Source organism: Trichomycterus rosablanca, chromosome 4 (genome assembly GCF_030014385.1).
Source record: "Trichomycterus rosablanca isolate fTriRos1 chromosome 4, fTriRos1.hap1, whole genome shotgun sequence".
Lineage (NCBI taxonomy): Eukaryota > Metazoa > Chordata > Actinopteri > Siluriformes > Trichomycteridae > Trichomycterus > Trichomycterus rosablanca.
This window is the reverse complement of record NC_085991.1, coordinates 4,904,598-4,917,033: the sequence shown is the minus strand read 5'-3', so window position 1 is coordinate 4,917,033 and position 12,436 is coordinate 4,904,598. Positions and strand designations below refer to the sequence as shown.

Genomic DNA, 12,436 nt, shown 5'->3' with positions numbered 1-12,436 from the left:
CATGAATGTAACCAAAGTGTAAAACATGACGTTACAATCCTAATAAACAAACAAACAAACCCCAGGCCAAGTGCTATGAGTATAATAAAATTCTCTTTTACAAGAGCTTTCAACCCTAGAACACGATGGTGTTCTGTTACTCTACTCGAAAAAACTGTGAAATGCACACAATTTTGGAGCTCACATCCTTGCTGGTTGCATTCAGGGTCCTTTAAGTGTGGGGTTGCATGGTCTCTCTGTGTCCAAAGACATGCAGTCAGGCCAGTTAAAGATTGGAGAAAAAATGTTGTGTGTGTGTGTCTGCCTTGTGATGGACTGGTTTCTTGCCTCTTGACAGATAAATCAAACCCACTGTGCCCCTGACCAGGATAAAGCGGTGGTTAAACAGAAAATGAATGAAATGAATGAATGCAAAAAGTTTAGACAAAGTTATGTCCATAATCAAGTTTGCAGAGGTAAATGGTTCCAGCTAAGGGGCTCCGTATCCAGCTGGTGTGGTGTGAAAAAACATACACTTTTACCAAGAGCCTAAATATTATAATAAATAAGTAATACAAATGTAAAATTACACACCTGCATTAAAAATATAGAATATTGTCTGAATCAGGATATGTATGTGTGGTGCTGGTGGTGTTGTGTCCACTGCCCTCTCTTATCTTTAGTACTCTGACCCCTTCATTGCACCAGTATAAAAATCCCAGGACATCATGCTCCCTCCAAAGTTCACCACACACCACCATGCCTGTAGACTTCAGCGGGACATGGGTGCTGGAAACGAATGACAAGTTTGAGGATTACATGAAAGTACTGAGTAAGCAAAAATAATGAAAATAATTAATGATCCTGATTCTTGTATTGTAAACAAAGTGCTTGTTAACTTTTGATGTAATCTAAGCTTTGCTCTTGTTCACAGACATTGACTTTGCCACACGTAAGATTGCCATCCATCTTTCTCAAACCAAGGTCTTTATCCAAGATGGGGACAAATTTGTGATTAAGACCCTCAGCACCTTTCGGAACTATGAGATGAGCTTTACTATTGGAGAGAAGATTGACGAGTACACTAAAGGTCTAGACAACAGGAGAGTAAAAGTAAGGACTAAAATCTGGAATAAGACTTGATTAAATACTTACCATAGAAAAAATCTTAATGATCTTGCGGTCTCAACTGTTCTTGTAGCTAAGTTAGCACATATAAATAAATATCAATAGGGTTAGTTTGACTACTAATTAAAAAGAAAGTAGCCAACTCCAACTCCATGTTTCTATGTTGTGATGTTGGTTCTCTGATTTTACTTTAAAATAAATAAAAGGTCCCATTTTAAAAATATTAACGTATTATGAAGTTGTCTCTCTGCAGCTTTAACAGCCTTCTAATAGGATTTTGCAGTGTGTCTGTGGGAATTTGAAGATTAAAAGGTTGTTTTTGCCTCTGGGCAGTTGCGCCCCGCTCTGCTGTCTGGTCGAGGCACATGCACTAATGATGGATGTACATGAGACGACCCTCTGTAAGACTCCACCGCTGGCAAGTGAAATGATGCGTGTCCGAGGGGATCTGGCACAAACTACAAGAATTGGCATCAAATAAATGAACTGGCCACAATCATATTGGGACAGAAATGGACAAAAACTTCAACCTTGAAAGTTGTGATGCTTGTAAAAGAAATATTTTAAAAGGCTCAACCTCTAAAATTGTGATACTGGTTATTCAAGTATTTGAGTCAAATACAACAGTCTCAACCTGTAAAGTTATGACATTTTTTTAGTTTACAATGAGACAAACATTCCAAAGACCTCAAAGGTTATTTGAGTTTACTATGAGTCAAATAGAGCTGAATCAGATGTAGCACTGAGCTCAGAGATGTTTACCTGTGTCGACAGACCCTGGTAATCTGGGAGGGTGACACACTGGTATGCACACAGAAGGGTGACAAGGCCAACCGTGGATGGACGCACTGGCTGGAGGAAGATAAACTGCACTTGGTAAGCTTGTGTTTGATGCGTAAGGAATGTAATCCACTGTCTTGAAAAAATATTTACCCTAACCCCTTCCTAAATCCATTGACCTCCTTTATAGTCCATCAATGTGCAGGCACAATCGAATCCCTACAGCTCTGTCTTCCTCAGACTAGCCAATTATTGTCCATGTAGGGGCCTGGCCGGCCGTTAGCAAAGCTGAGATTTGAACTTGCAAACTGGTGGGCTAGCATGTTTTACCGCTGTACCACCCCAGCACCCAGCTTTAAATTCTTACATAGATCTTGACCAACACATTAAGCTGGGGAGTTAATAATTAAAGTCTGTGTATAGGTGCACACATGGCCTAATCCTGGGATTTCAATGATTTCTGCAGCTGTTCTTTTTCTGTGACTAAATCAAGTTGTGTTGCACGAATTAGTGATAATTACATTTTCGGCGTTTAGCAGACGCTTTTATCCAAAGCGACTTACAGTACTATGACAGTGTATTGTCTAAGCAATTGAGGGTTAAGGGCCTTGCTCAAGGGCCCAACAGTGGCAACCTGACAGTGGTGGGGCTTGAACCAGTAAACTTTTGATTACTAGTCCAGTACTTTAACCACAACTGCCCTACAGCCCTAATTAATAATTAGTCTTGTTACATAATGATTTGTATTTTTCTCTTTGTATTTAGGACCTGTTTTGTGAAGGTGTTGTTTGCCATCAGGTGTTCAGGAAAAAGGATTAGTGCTCACATTCTGCGGTAACTGGAAAATGAATTTATTTTTTCATTATTAAAGAATTCCTAAATATGATGCCAGTCTTCTAGTGTGAAAATGGTGCGAAAACCTTATTGCTTCCTTTCTGATTTACTCTGTTACTGCAAATCTGTCATGCTGAATGATTTTATATCATTAAACTGGCCCACTATCGGCAAGATCCAGGATTCAAATCTGGCTGGTCTGGCGTCTACACAGACATGATTGGCTGTGTCTGAGGGTGGGGACGGGTGGCTGACCAGCCTAACCACTAGAAGGTGCACTTCTCAATGCGCTCTCAGTGCCAGTACCAAGCCCAGATATAAATAAAGAGGGTTCTGTCAGGAAGGGCATCCAGTAGAATGCGGACCAGAATGATCCGCTGTGGCAGCCTGAATGTCTGTCAAGTTGCTTTGAGACAATTTTCATTGTAAATAAAAGTGCTGTACAAATAAATCTGACTTAATCTGACTTGACTAAAATTGTTTCTAGATGCACGTCTGAGAAAACATATGGCAGCCTTAAGTGTGAAGCCACAACAAGAAATGCAGCTTAAGCTCTTCAGCACTGACAAGAAAAAGAGACACTCAGATATTCCTAGGAAAGTTTTATTGATCAGTGCTACAGAAAGTTCTGTAAATAAAGAAATAATAATCCAGAAGCTTTACAAAACAAAAGAATAGTTTTACAGAATTTTACAGTATTGATCTTTTGACAGTTTCCCCCCTCATCTATTATTATGGTTGTAAAAAGTCCTAGAAAAACACAGGAACTGCTGGGTAAGTGTCTCGGTGATGTACAAGCACTAATGGATGAGGAAAATAGCAAAATAACAATCACTGCTACAGATGTAACGTACACACTGGCTGGAAAAATGCAGTCTAGATCTCACAGTAGGAAAATCTAACAATACGTGTGACTACATATTAGAATTATCTTCTTGATCTTATATTGGTAATCAGCAGTTGTGCATAAACAATTGCAGATATGAGAACGCAGAATAAACTGCACACTGCTCTGTGTTTAATTCATGAAACTGTTTACTGCATCGAGACAAGCTCTGACTGAAGCATGAAGCGTTTTAGCTGTGTCCTCCTTGTCATCATTTGCATAGTATTTGCATGTGACACACCCTCACTTACACTCTCAATTAATTCAGCTCATGAGCTGGTCATCAAATAGGTAAGAATTAAGCAATAACACCCCCCCCCCCCCCCCCCCAAAAAAAAATCCTGAATTAAGGTGATTTTAGTTTGCTTTTAGAAAATTGTACTTTATTCTATGAAATTAACTAACGTTGTGTGGTAGAATTGGCGAGATCTTTGTGTAAAATGTAATCTTACATGATAATACATGTCTGAAGAAACGTGAGGGAATCTAGAGATTTCATTAACAGTATGAATCTGTTTATTTACCAGTACTTATTAAATACAGCAATGTTTATTTATAATATTCATAACAAGTGATGATAATGGTTAAGAACCCAGTTGGAAATGATTTTTTATTTAGCTCCACAGTTACTGACTGTAATATCAGGAAATTCACCCACAGATTCACAGTTCCAATAGCATCTCTGTATGTCTGATTTATTACACCATTTCAATAGTAATAAAATGGTAATAAAGCTAATAAAATGATTCCTTTTTACGCCACCCTGTATGGAGTTTGTGTGTCAATACAATACAACAATACAACACACCCATGGCAAGGTGGCTAATTTTTAACAATCTCCCCAAGCTGCAGCAAATTAATGCTGATGAGGCGCAGAGACTGCCTGATAAAAGGAAGCGCCTCTACGGCATGGCAGGTGGGCATTATATTGTAAGCTGCACCTCCTGCTGCTGAAATTATGCCATCTACATAACCATATGCATAACCACATTATTGTTAGAACTAGAATACATTACCAGATTTTACAAATCTTTACCTCAGATCAATTCTGGCTAACAAAAGTATTCTTTTTAAATCTTATTTTTAATTGACAGTTATAACAGATAGAAGGTAACAGAGGGTAAGAAATCAATACCTACTGTCAACATCGGGAGATGTTTACTCTGTAACAGCGATAGACACAAAACCAGGTGACATGAAGCAGTGTAAAGTGGAGAATGTAAAGGGGAACATTTTACTACTGTACAGCTTTCTATGTACAGAACACAAGCATGAAAATCACCATCACTCCAACAGGCAAAGAAAAAATAGTTTATTTTATATCTCTAATAAAATGCTCTAATGACAACATTTCTCTAGGAATCTAAAGGCTGGGTGTATGCCATTATTCAGCCGATGATTACCCTGATATGACCCAATATTTTAGTAAAACCTCTAAACCAGAACACAACTGCTGCTTTTTTTTTATTCATCTGTGCATATATACAGTGGAACAGTGGACACCGGAGGGTGCAGTGAGCAAAAGGTTCGGGTGGCACAGCGGTACAGCTGGTAATGTGGATGTCTGGTCTGGTCATTGTCTGTTAGGAGTTTGCAGGTCCCCCATCTGTCTGTATGGGTTTTCTCTAAGTACTTCAGTTTTCCCACCTTCCAGGTCGATTGGCAATACTCAAATACCCCTAAGGTATAAGTGAGTCCTGTGCTGCAATGCATCTTTTTGCATTAGGTTTATTTCTGCCTTGTGCTCCATGTTTTTAGGTGGTAACGAAAACCCCTGCGACCCTGACCAGTATGAGAACGAGTGGTAAAAGTGAATGTGTATGAGAGCTTTAAACGTGTCCTGAGTGTATGAGCTGTGGATAGGATTTAATAGTATGGAGTGGAATGCTCCCACACCAGTCTACCCTTCTGAATTGTCTGCTCTTCTTCCTCATTATCATCTGACTCTGTGCTGAACTGATTCCTGGACGGTTTGTCATCGTCTTCATCGTCGTTCTCTGACTCCTGCCCCCGGGTCTCTTCAGCACTCTGAGGGTTATCAAGGTTCTGTCACAAACAAACGTAAGAACATTCATAAATGTTAGAAATGTTCCGTCCAACATAGAAAATAAATCTAATCTCATATTGTTCTACTTATTTCTTTAATTTAGAACACGAACAATTTCACTGTGAATAATGGCGCAACACCAGTATAATTATCAATACACAATCTATTAAACCGAAAAAGTCGGGGCATGAAAAACTGCATTATAAAATGTCATGCTTCTATAATAAATATAATTACATGGGCTCAAAAGTTCTGGTCAGGTAGCACAATTTGTCGCAATTTAAGGCCCTAATATTAACAAAGAAATGTCGAACACTCCACAACAATGTGCTAGCGTGTTAGACCGCTGTGCCACCCGGGTGTCCTCGAGCTGCTAATTTGTTTGTCTTGTTTGGATTATTTTGCTGTTTTGTTTTTGTTGTTTCCCTGTGTTCCTCCATCTCATATTCTTCTCAGCGCAGGGCGTAACACCTGGCACCTTAGGATGATTTAAAAATACTGATTTAAAGTACTACCATTGCTATCACAGTACTATTGTAAGCCTGAAAAATGGGCTAACTGAGGGGTTACTGTAATGTGTATGTGTACAACTTGCCTCCATGGGATTGACAGTGATTGTGATTGCGGCATCTTTCCAGACCGTTTCTGGTTCTTTCCCTTCATTCTTCTTTATTTGTAATCTTTGTAGATGAGACGCATGAATACAGTAGATACCCAGAACCATGATAACCACCAGGGCAGCGACAGACATCCCTATTAGCACTATAGCTGCCAGGGCTGTACCTGTGACCACACACAGCAACAGTTTTATATACTGTATGTTTCCTCTTAAGGGCTAAGCTTAAATAATAATTAAAAAAACACTGTATAAACACTTGTTTTTAACAAGGCCAAACTTTTGGTGTCTGGTCTTCTTACCTGAGATCTGGTCCGAGTTAACTGTTTGGATGACCAGAGGATGATGAACTGGTCTAATGTACAGGGGCTGGACAGCCATTTGATTGACAAGCCTTATGGCCTCTGAGATGTGCACTATTCCAATCTGGAAGAAGAAGGTTCAAAGTACATATCATTGTAGTTGGCAGAAATACACCATGCTATCTGTATTCCTCCACCACCCTCAAATACACAGGAGTCAAAGAATCCAGTTCTGACGTGGCCAGTTGTTTCTGTTAAATGCACGATTAGGCTGCTGGCAAAGTCGAGACTTGGCCAGGCTAAACAAGTATGTTTTCAATCTAGATTTAAAGACGGTGATCAAGCATGCATTCCTTATAACCCTCTGTTCCGCTATTTCATGAAAATATCATTTATTGGATGAGCTGCAGGGGATCATAGGTACTAACAGAAGTCCTGCTATTGCTAAACAAAGTCACCATAAAAAACAATGTGACCTCTGACCTCCAGGTTGAAGTTGTTGCTGGTGTAGCGTCCATTGAGTTCTGAGCAGCTGAGACGAAACCTTCTCTGCAGCAGCCTGTCTGGTCTCCAGTTTCTGTACCTCACCTGCTGGATAGCCTGCTCGTAATTTGCCATGGAGTCCACACCTAAAAACAGACGTCACGCTGCAGCTTAATGTTACTTATAAAAAAATTGAAGACACTTTTAAGTGCACGTTAAAGCCTGGTTGGACATGGAAGGAGGAGATGCGATACATACCATAGATGGAGATGCCAGATGTGGAGTTGGTGGCATCAAGGTGTTTTCCTAGTAGAGAGCTGTGATGGATCTCTAGACTCTCATCTTCTGGATTAAGTTCCTCTCCAATGACCATCACATTACAGTAATCAAGGTTATGCATGACCTCTAAAATTCCGGGCCTGGAACCTGCACGCACACACACAAACACATTACCAATAATAATTACAGATTACACACACATGTACAAGACACTAATAGACACAACTTTATTTGTCATATACACACACGGGCAATGAATAAAAAGTAGTGCTAAGAATTGTACTTTCACTTAATTTATTGTTTAATTAAAGAGAGGACAGTTGTCATGATGCCCTGTAATGGACTGGCGTGGACCTGTCCGGGGTGTTTTCTTCTTTTCGCCTAATGAATCAGACCCACCGCGACCCTAACCAGGATATTGCGGTGGTAAAACGGACAAAAGCTGAATGAACGTATTACCATGTAGAACCTTCAATTTTACCATTTTACCACCAGGTGGCGCCAGATATTCAAAATAAAGCCACAACAGAAACTAAATGGCCAGAAGTATGTGGACACGTCAAAACATCAAACGTTTACACACACTTGTATAAGACACAAATAGATCGCCTTAATTTGTCATACACACAAGTGTACAGTAAATTATCTATAAGAATAAATAGAACAAATTACCTAATGAACATTTCTTTAATAAATAGAATAAGTTACTTTTTATTTTAAGTGATGGCAACATTGAGTGGTAAAGCATTTATTCTGTATGCTTGTTATGAATGTGGGATATAGATAATTAATTTATCAATTATGTAACACATTTTATTGTTTGTGAAAAAAAAAAAGTAGTGGTAAGAAGTTATAACTTAATTTATTATTTAATTAAAGAGAGAAGAATTGTCTTGATGCCCTGTAACTGACTTGCGGGGACCTGTCCAGGGTGTTTTCTTACCCACCGCGACCCTAACCAGGATACTGCGGTGGTAAAACTGACAAAAACTGAATGAAAGAATGAATTGTCACGGGTATTCCCATGGAGAGCCTTCAACTTTACCAATTAACCACCAGGTGGCGCCAGATATCCAAAATAAAACCACAATAGAAACTAAATGACGTGTACAGTAAATTATCTACTAATAAATAGAACAAATTACTTTTATTAAATAATACATGGAATTTTATTAACATTTATTTAATAAATAGAATAAATTAAATACATTTTCGGATTGTTTCCTACCTTTCGCCTGATTAATCAGACACACCGCGACCCTAACCAGGACATGGCGGTGGTAAAACTGACAATAACTGAATAAACAAATGAATGATGAACGAATTAGTCAAAAGAACGTCCATGTTGAATCGTCAACTTTACAATCAACCACCAGGTGGCGCCAGATACCAGAACTTAAAACCACAATGACTTTAAATGGCCAGAAGTATGTGGACACCCCCTAATTATTAGGTTCAGGTGTTTCACCAGTTACACAAAAGTTATATACAATCAGTTATACAAAATCGATTAAAGTTGATTCAAAAAGGTTTAAGGTTGTGCCAAGATTCTACCATTTCAAAATGATTGTGGACACTGTGGTCTTCGGGGCACTCAAAGCCTTACAAACTGTTTTCTATCCTTTTTTCCCACAATTTAACTGCAGAGATCCACAGACAGCTCAGTTCAGAGTTACACAGCAAAGAATCTTTTTTTTTTATGATTAAGAGAATTTATTTCTTTATAATAATTTTAATTTAACAGATTTAGTTCATAATTATGGGTATTTATGTGTAGACTGATGAGTAACACTTGTAATTATAGTCCATCTAAGTCTATCTATTTAGATGAACCACATTCAAGTAAAAAAGAATTTAAATCTGCAGCTGAAGACAGAAGATATGAATCCCTGCTTCGTGTGTGTGTGTGTGCATGTGTTCGTTCCCTGTCGTACCTGAGCTGACAGTGCCGTCGCTCTTGATGACGGTACTGATGATGTGAATCTCTTTGAACAGTGCCACTCCGACAGAGGTTTGGAGCTCAGCGGCAGGTACTGTTACCTGCTCAGCACCCGTGATGCTGATCTGTGGCTTGCTGGGGACCATCACCATCACCACTGCCTTTATGTCTGGGATGGAGATACACGGGTCCTCACCGAAACATCTGGAACACATAAGCAGGAAAGAAACACACTTTAGAGACTTTAAAATGAATAAACACACTTTTGAGACCTGCCTTGACATATTTATTATTCTAAATTACATAGTATTACTATTAGTATTTGTTTTAGTATTTTAAATGACAGTTAACAAAATTGTCTGTTTTTTTATCATAAATATCTGAAAGCTGTAATTTCCAACAATTGCTCTACCTAAACACTTGTCGTGTCCTTTTATCCTTTTTGCTGTGATGGGTTGTTTTGCACTCACTGATCCTTTAATTTTATCCCTTTTTTGTTGTTTTTTGCACTCACTGAATTGTAGTAGATACACGTAGCGTCCGCAGACCAGGAGTAGGGAACTGCCTGGAGTTGATGTAGGACACCTTCGCCACAGCTGTGTTAATGTTCTCCAGATCTTCACTTTCCATCACCAGCACTGACTGAGCCGGGTTGAAGTGAAACTGAGAAAGATGAAGAGTGATGGATAAAGCAACTTATCGATCTTATATTAAAAAGATTTTAAATATGTATGTGGTTGGTAATTTGCACCTTGATGCCTTTACCCAGGCTCTCCAGTGAGTTGATGTCCAGGCCTTCTTTGCAAGCTTGTAGGCATGAGATAACCTTCTGTGTCTCGATCTTCCCGGGACGGATGGTGAGTCCTGAGAGACTTCCACGAAAGAACTGTGTGAAGCGAGGACTCGTCATCTCACCTCCTGCTTTACACACACACACACACACACACATACACAAACAAACACACACACACACACATTATTTTCTCCAATAAACAACAATACTTGCATCCGTCAACAGCACATCACAGTGTATTGTTATTAAGTTGCCCAACACAACTAATTTACACTATATGGCTAAAAGTATGTGGTCACCTGACTATTAGTTGTTGGACATCTTAATCAAATCCATCGGCATCACCAGGGAGTTGGCTCTTTGGAGCTATAACAACCTTCATCCGGTTGTGTAGGCTTTCTGTGGGAATTTTGGTCATTCAGTCAAAACTGATGTTAGACGAGCAGGCCTGACTCACAATTAACATTTCAATTCATCCCACAGATCTTCAACAGGGTTGAGGTTATAACTCTAATGCAAAGGAACTTCAGTGATCTGCACAAACTTCAAACCTTGTCTTTATGAACCGAGCTTTGTGCACACTGAAATAGAACAGAACTTTGACAAACTGAACTTACTAATTCATTAAATGTTTGGCCATATAGTGTATCTGATCCAGCATTTACATTTTCTGCATTTATCCGTTTAGGGTTAAGGGCCTTGCTCAAGTGCTCAACAATGGCAACCTGGCAGTGGTGTGACTTGAACCGACAACCCTCTGATTACTAGTCCAGTACCTTAACCACTATGCTACAACTGTCCTTTCCAGCAGAGATTCAGTTTTGGTTCTGTAGTGTTCAATGCATTCAAAGTGAAAATAAAAGTGCTAATTTAATCAAGCAGCTCTTGAGTATTTCTGTACTCAGCTAAATAAATGCAACTTTAGATTCAATGTCAAATGGTTTGTTTTCACCGAGAGATCCATCAAACTTCAGCACCTACTTCAATCTTTAATACAGACAGTCTAATCAGAGAGAGTTCAGACTCTTTGACCTTGCTCACTATACTGTGTTGTGAATTTAACTTTGAATTAATATAGTTTCTTTTTACCCACCAATCTACAATTAATATGTTTAATAAGTTTTACAAAAATTAATTAAGAGTTCAGACCCTTTTATTAATACTGTGTAGCCCCTTTGGCAGCAATTACAACTGAAGTCTTATTGCATACGTTTGTACAAGCTTTGCACTCCTGGATTTATATAATTTAACCCATTTTTCATGGCAGATCCGAATCTCTTCACCTAATTGGATGGCTAGTGTTTGTGATCTGACATCTTTAGGTTTCCCCACAGATGTTAAGTGGGGTTTACGTGTTAGTCTAGGTCCCAATCATTTTTGAACCATCAACCCTGATTCCTAGCAAATTATATTGTAAGGCGAGAGTGTTGAGAAATGTTCCCCACTCCAAAAATCAAACTCCAAAAGCATATAGTACAGAAGTAAAGGTAAAGAAAACTAAACCAAGAACACCAACCACAACACCAATATGTGACTGGCTAGAAAAAAAAACAATTCAATCACCTATGGGGGGATAGAACCATCCATGTAGAGCATCAGAGAGTAAAGCATTAGCACAGGAAAAACAGGAACTAAAAATATCTGTGGTTGTGAACACGATCCGCCCTCGAAAGCCAACAGCACTGATGGGTTTGTGAATAAAAGGACGCTTCTACTGTATACCCATGAATGAGCACAAACAGCTCTCAGAACTCCAACAACACTGATGGGTTCAATTTTATATTTCGCTTAGAATTATTTATCCAAACAGACATCCGACAACACTGATCATGCTCAAAATTCTTCTATTTATTTATTTATTAGGATTGTGTCAGGTTTTAATGAATTAATGTCATGTTTTACACACTTTGGTTCCATTCATGAGTTTTTTTTTTTTATGTCAGACACAGTCATGGACAATTTTGTATCTCCACTTCACCTCACTTGCACGTCTTTGGACTGTGGAAGAAAACCGGAGCTCCCGGAGGAAACCTAAACAGACACGGGGAGAACAGAACCCAGGACCTTCTTGCTGTGAAGTGACAGTGCTACCCACCGTGCCACCTCAAAATTCTTATATTATTATCTATTAAAATATAAGATTTTTGATTTAACATATTGAATAAATATGCCGTCTACCTTACAGGCTGCATCAACGTAAGACAATGGAGTTTATTTAGAACTACAATGTGTCGATCTGCACTTCCAGTTGTTAGTTAAAGCGGTGGAGACGGATCAATCCAGTACATCGAGTCTGTTAGCCCAGGCTGTTTTTATCAGGGTACTTAAAATTCATTAGATGAGAAATTATTAATTTTGTTCAGAGCTGCA

General features: G+C 38.9%; 2 protein-coding genes across 7 annotated transcripts in view; one reads left to right on the top strand and one right to left on the bottom strand.

Moving 5' to 3' along the window:
* The first annotated feature begins 726 nt into the window (after positions 1 to 726).
* Positions 727 to 10,940, top strand: LOC134312149 (retinol-binding protein 2-like). 6 transcript variants are annotated; one of them, XR_010011504.1, is made up of 7 exons: positions 727 to 811; positions 914 to 1,092; positions 1,882 to 1,983; positions 2,653 to 2,721; positions 5,632 to 5,668; positions 9,330 to 10,130; positions 10,755 to 10,940. XR_010011504.1 is itself a non-coding variant. In XM_062993854.1 (5 exons), the coding sequence occupies exons 1-4, from the start codon at positions 739 to 741 to the stop codon at positions 2,704 to 2,706; spliced, it is 408 nt and encodes a 135-aa protein (XP_062849924.1). In that variant the 5' UTR covers positions 727 to 738; the 3' UTR covers positions 2,707 to 2,721; positions 9,330 to 10,940. The 6 variants fall into 6 exon arrangements, 4 of the variants coding, with proteins under 4 accessions (XP_062849924.1, XP_062849925.1, XP_062849926.1 ...); XR_010011503.1 differs by having other exon boundaries at positions 9,330 to 10,940; XM_062993854.1 differs by lacking the exon at positions 5,632 to 5,668 and having other exon boundaries at positions 9,330 to 10,940.
* Positions 4,905 to 12,436, bottom strand: part of LOC134311235 (calsyntenin-2-like) — a 72,087-nt gene continuing 64,555 nt past the window's right edge. Inside the window, exons 14-21 of the mRNA XM_062992838.1 lie at positions 10,025 to 10,191; positions 9,788 to 9,936; positions 9,269 to 9,477; positions 7,314 to 7,481; positions 7,056 to 7,201; positions 6,573 to 6,696; positions 6,250 to 6,437; positions 4,905 to 5,653 (exon numbers count right to left, since the gene is read on the bottom strand). Coding sequence (XP_062848908.1) covers positions 5,474 to 5,653; positions 6,250 to 6,437; positions 6,573 to 6,696; positions 7,056 to 7,201; positions 7,314 to 7,481; positions 9,269 to 9,477; positions 9,788 to 9,936; positions 10,025 to 10,191 — 1,331 coding nt within the window. The 3' untranslated portion in view covers positions 4,905 to 5,473. The remainder of the gene's footprint in view (positions 5,654 to 6,249; positions 6,438 to 6,572; positions 6,697 to 7,055; positions 7,202 to 7,313; positions 7,482 to 9,268; positions 9,478 to 9,787; positions 9,937 to 10,024; positions 10,192 to 12,436) is intronic.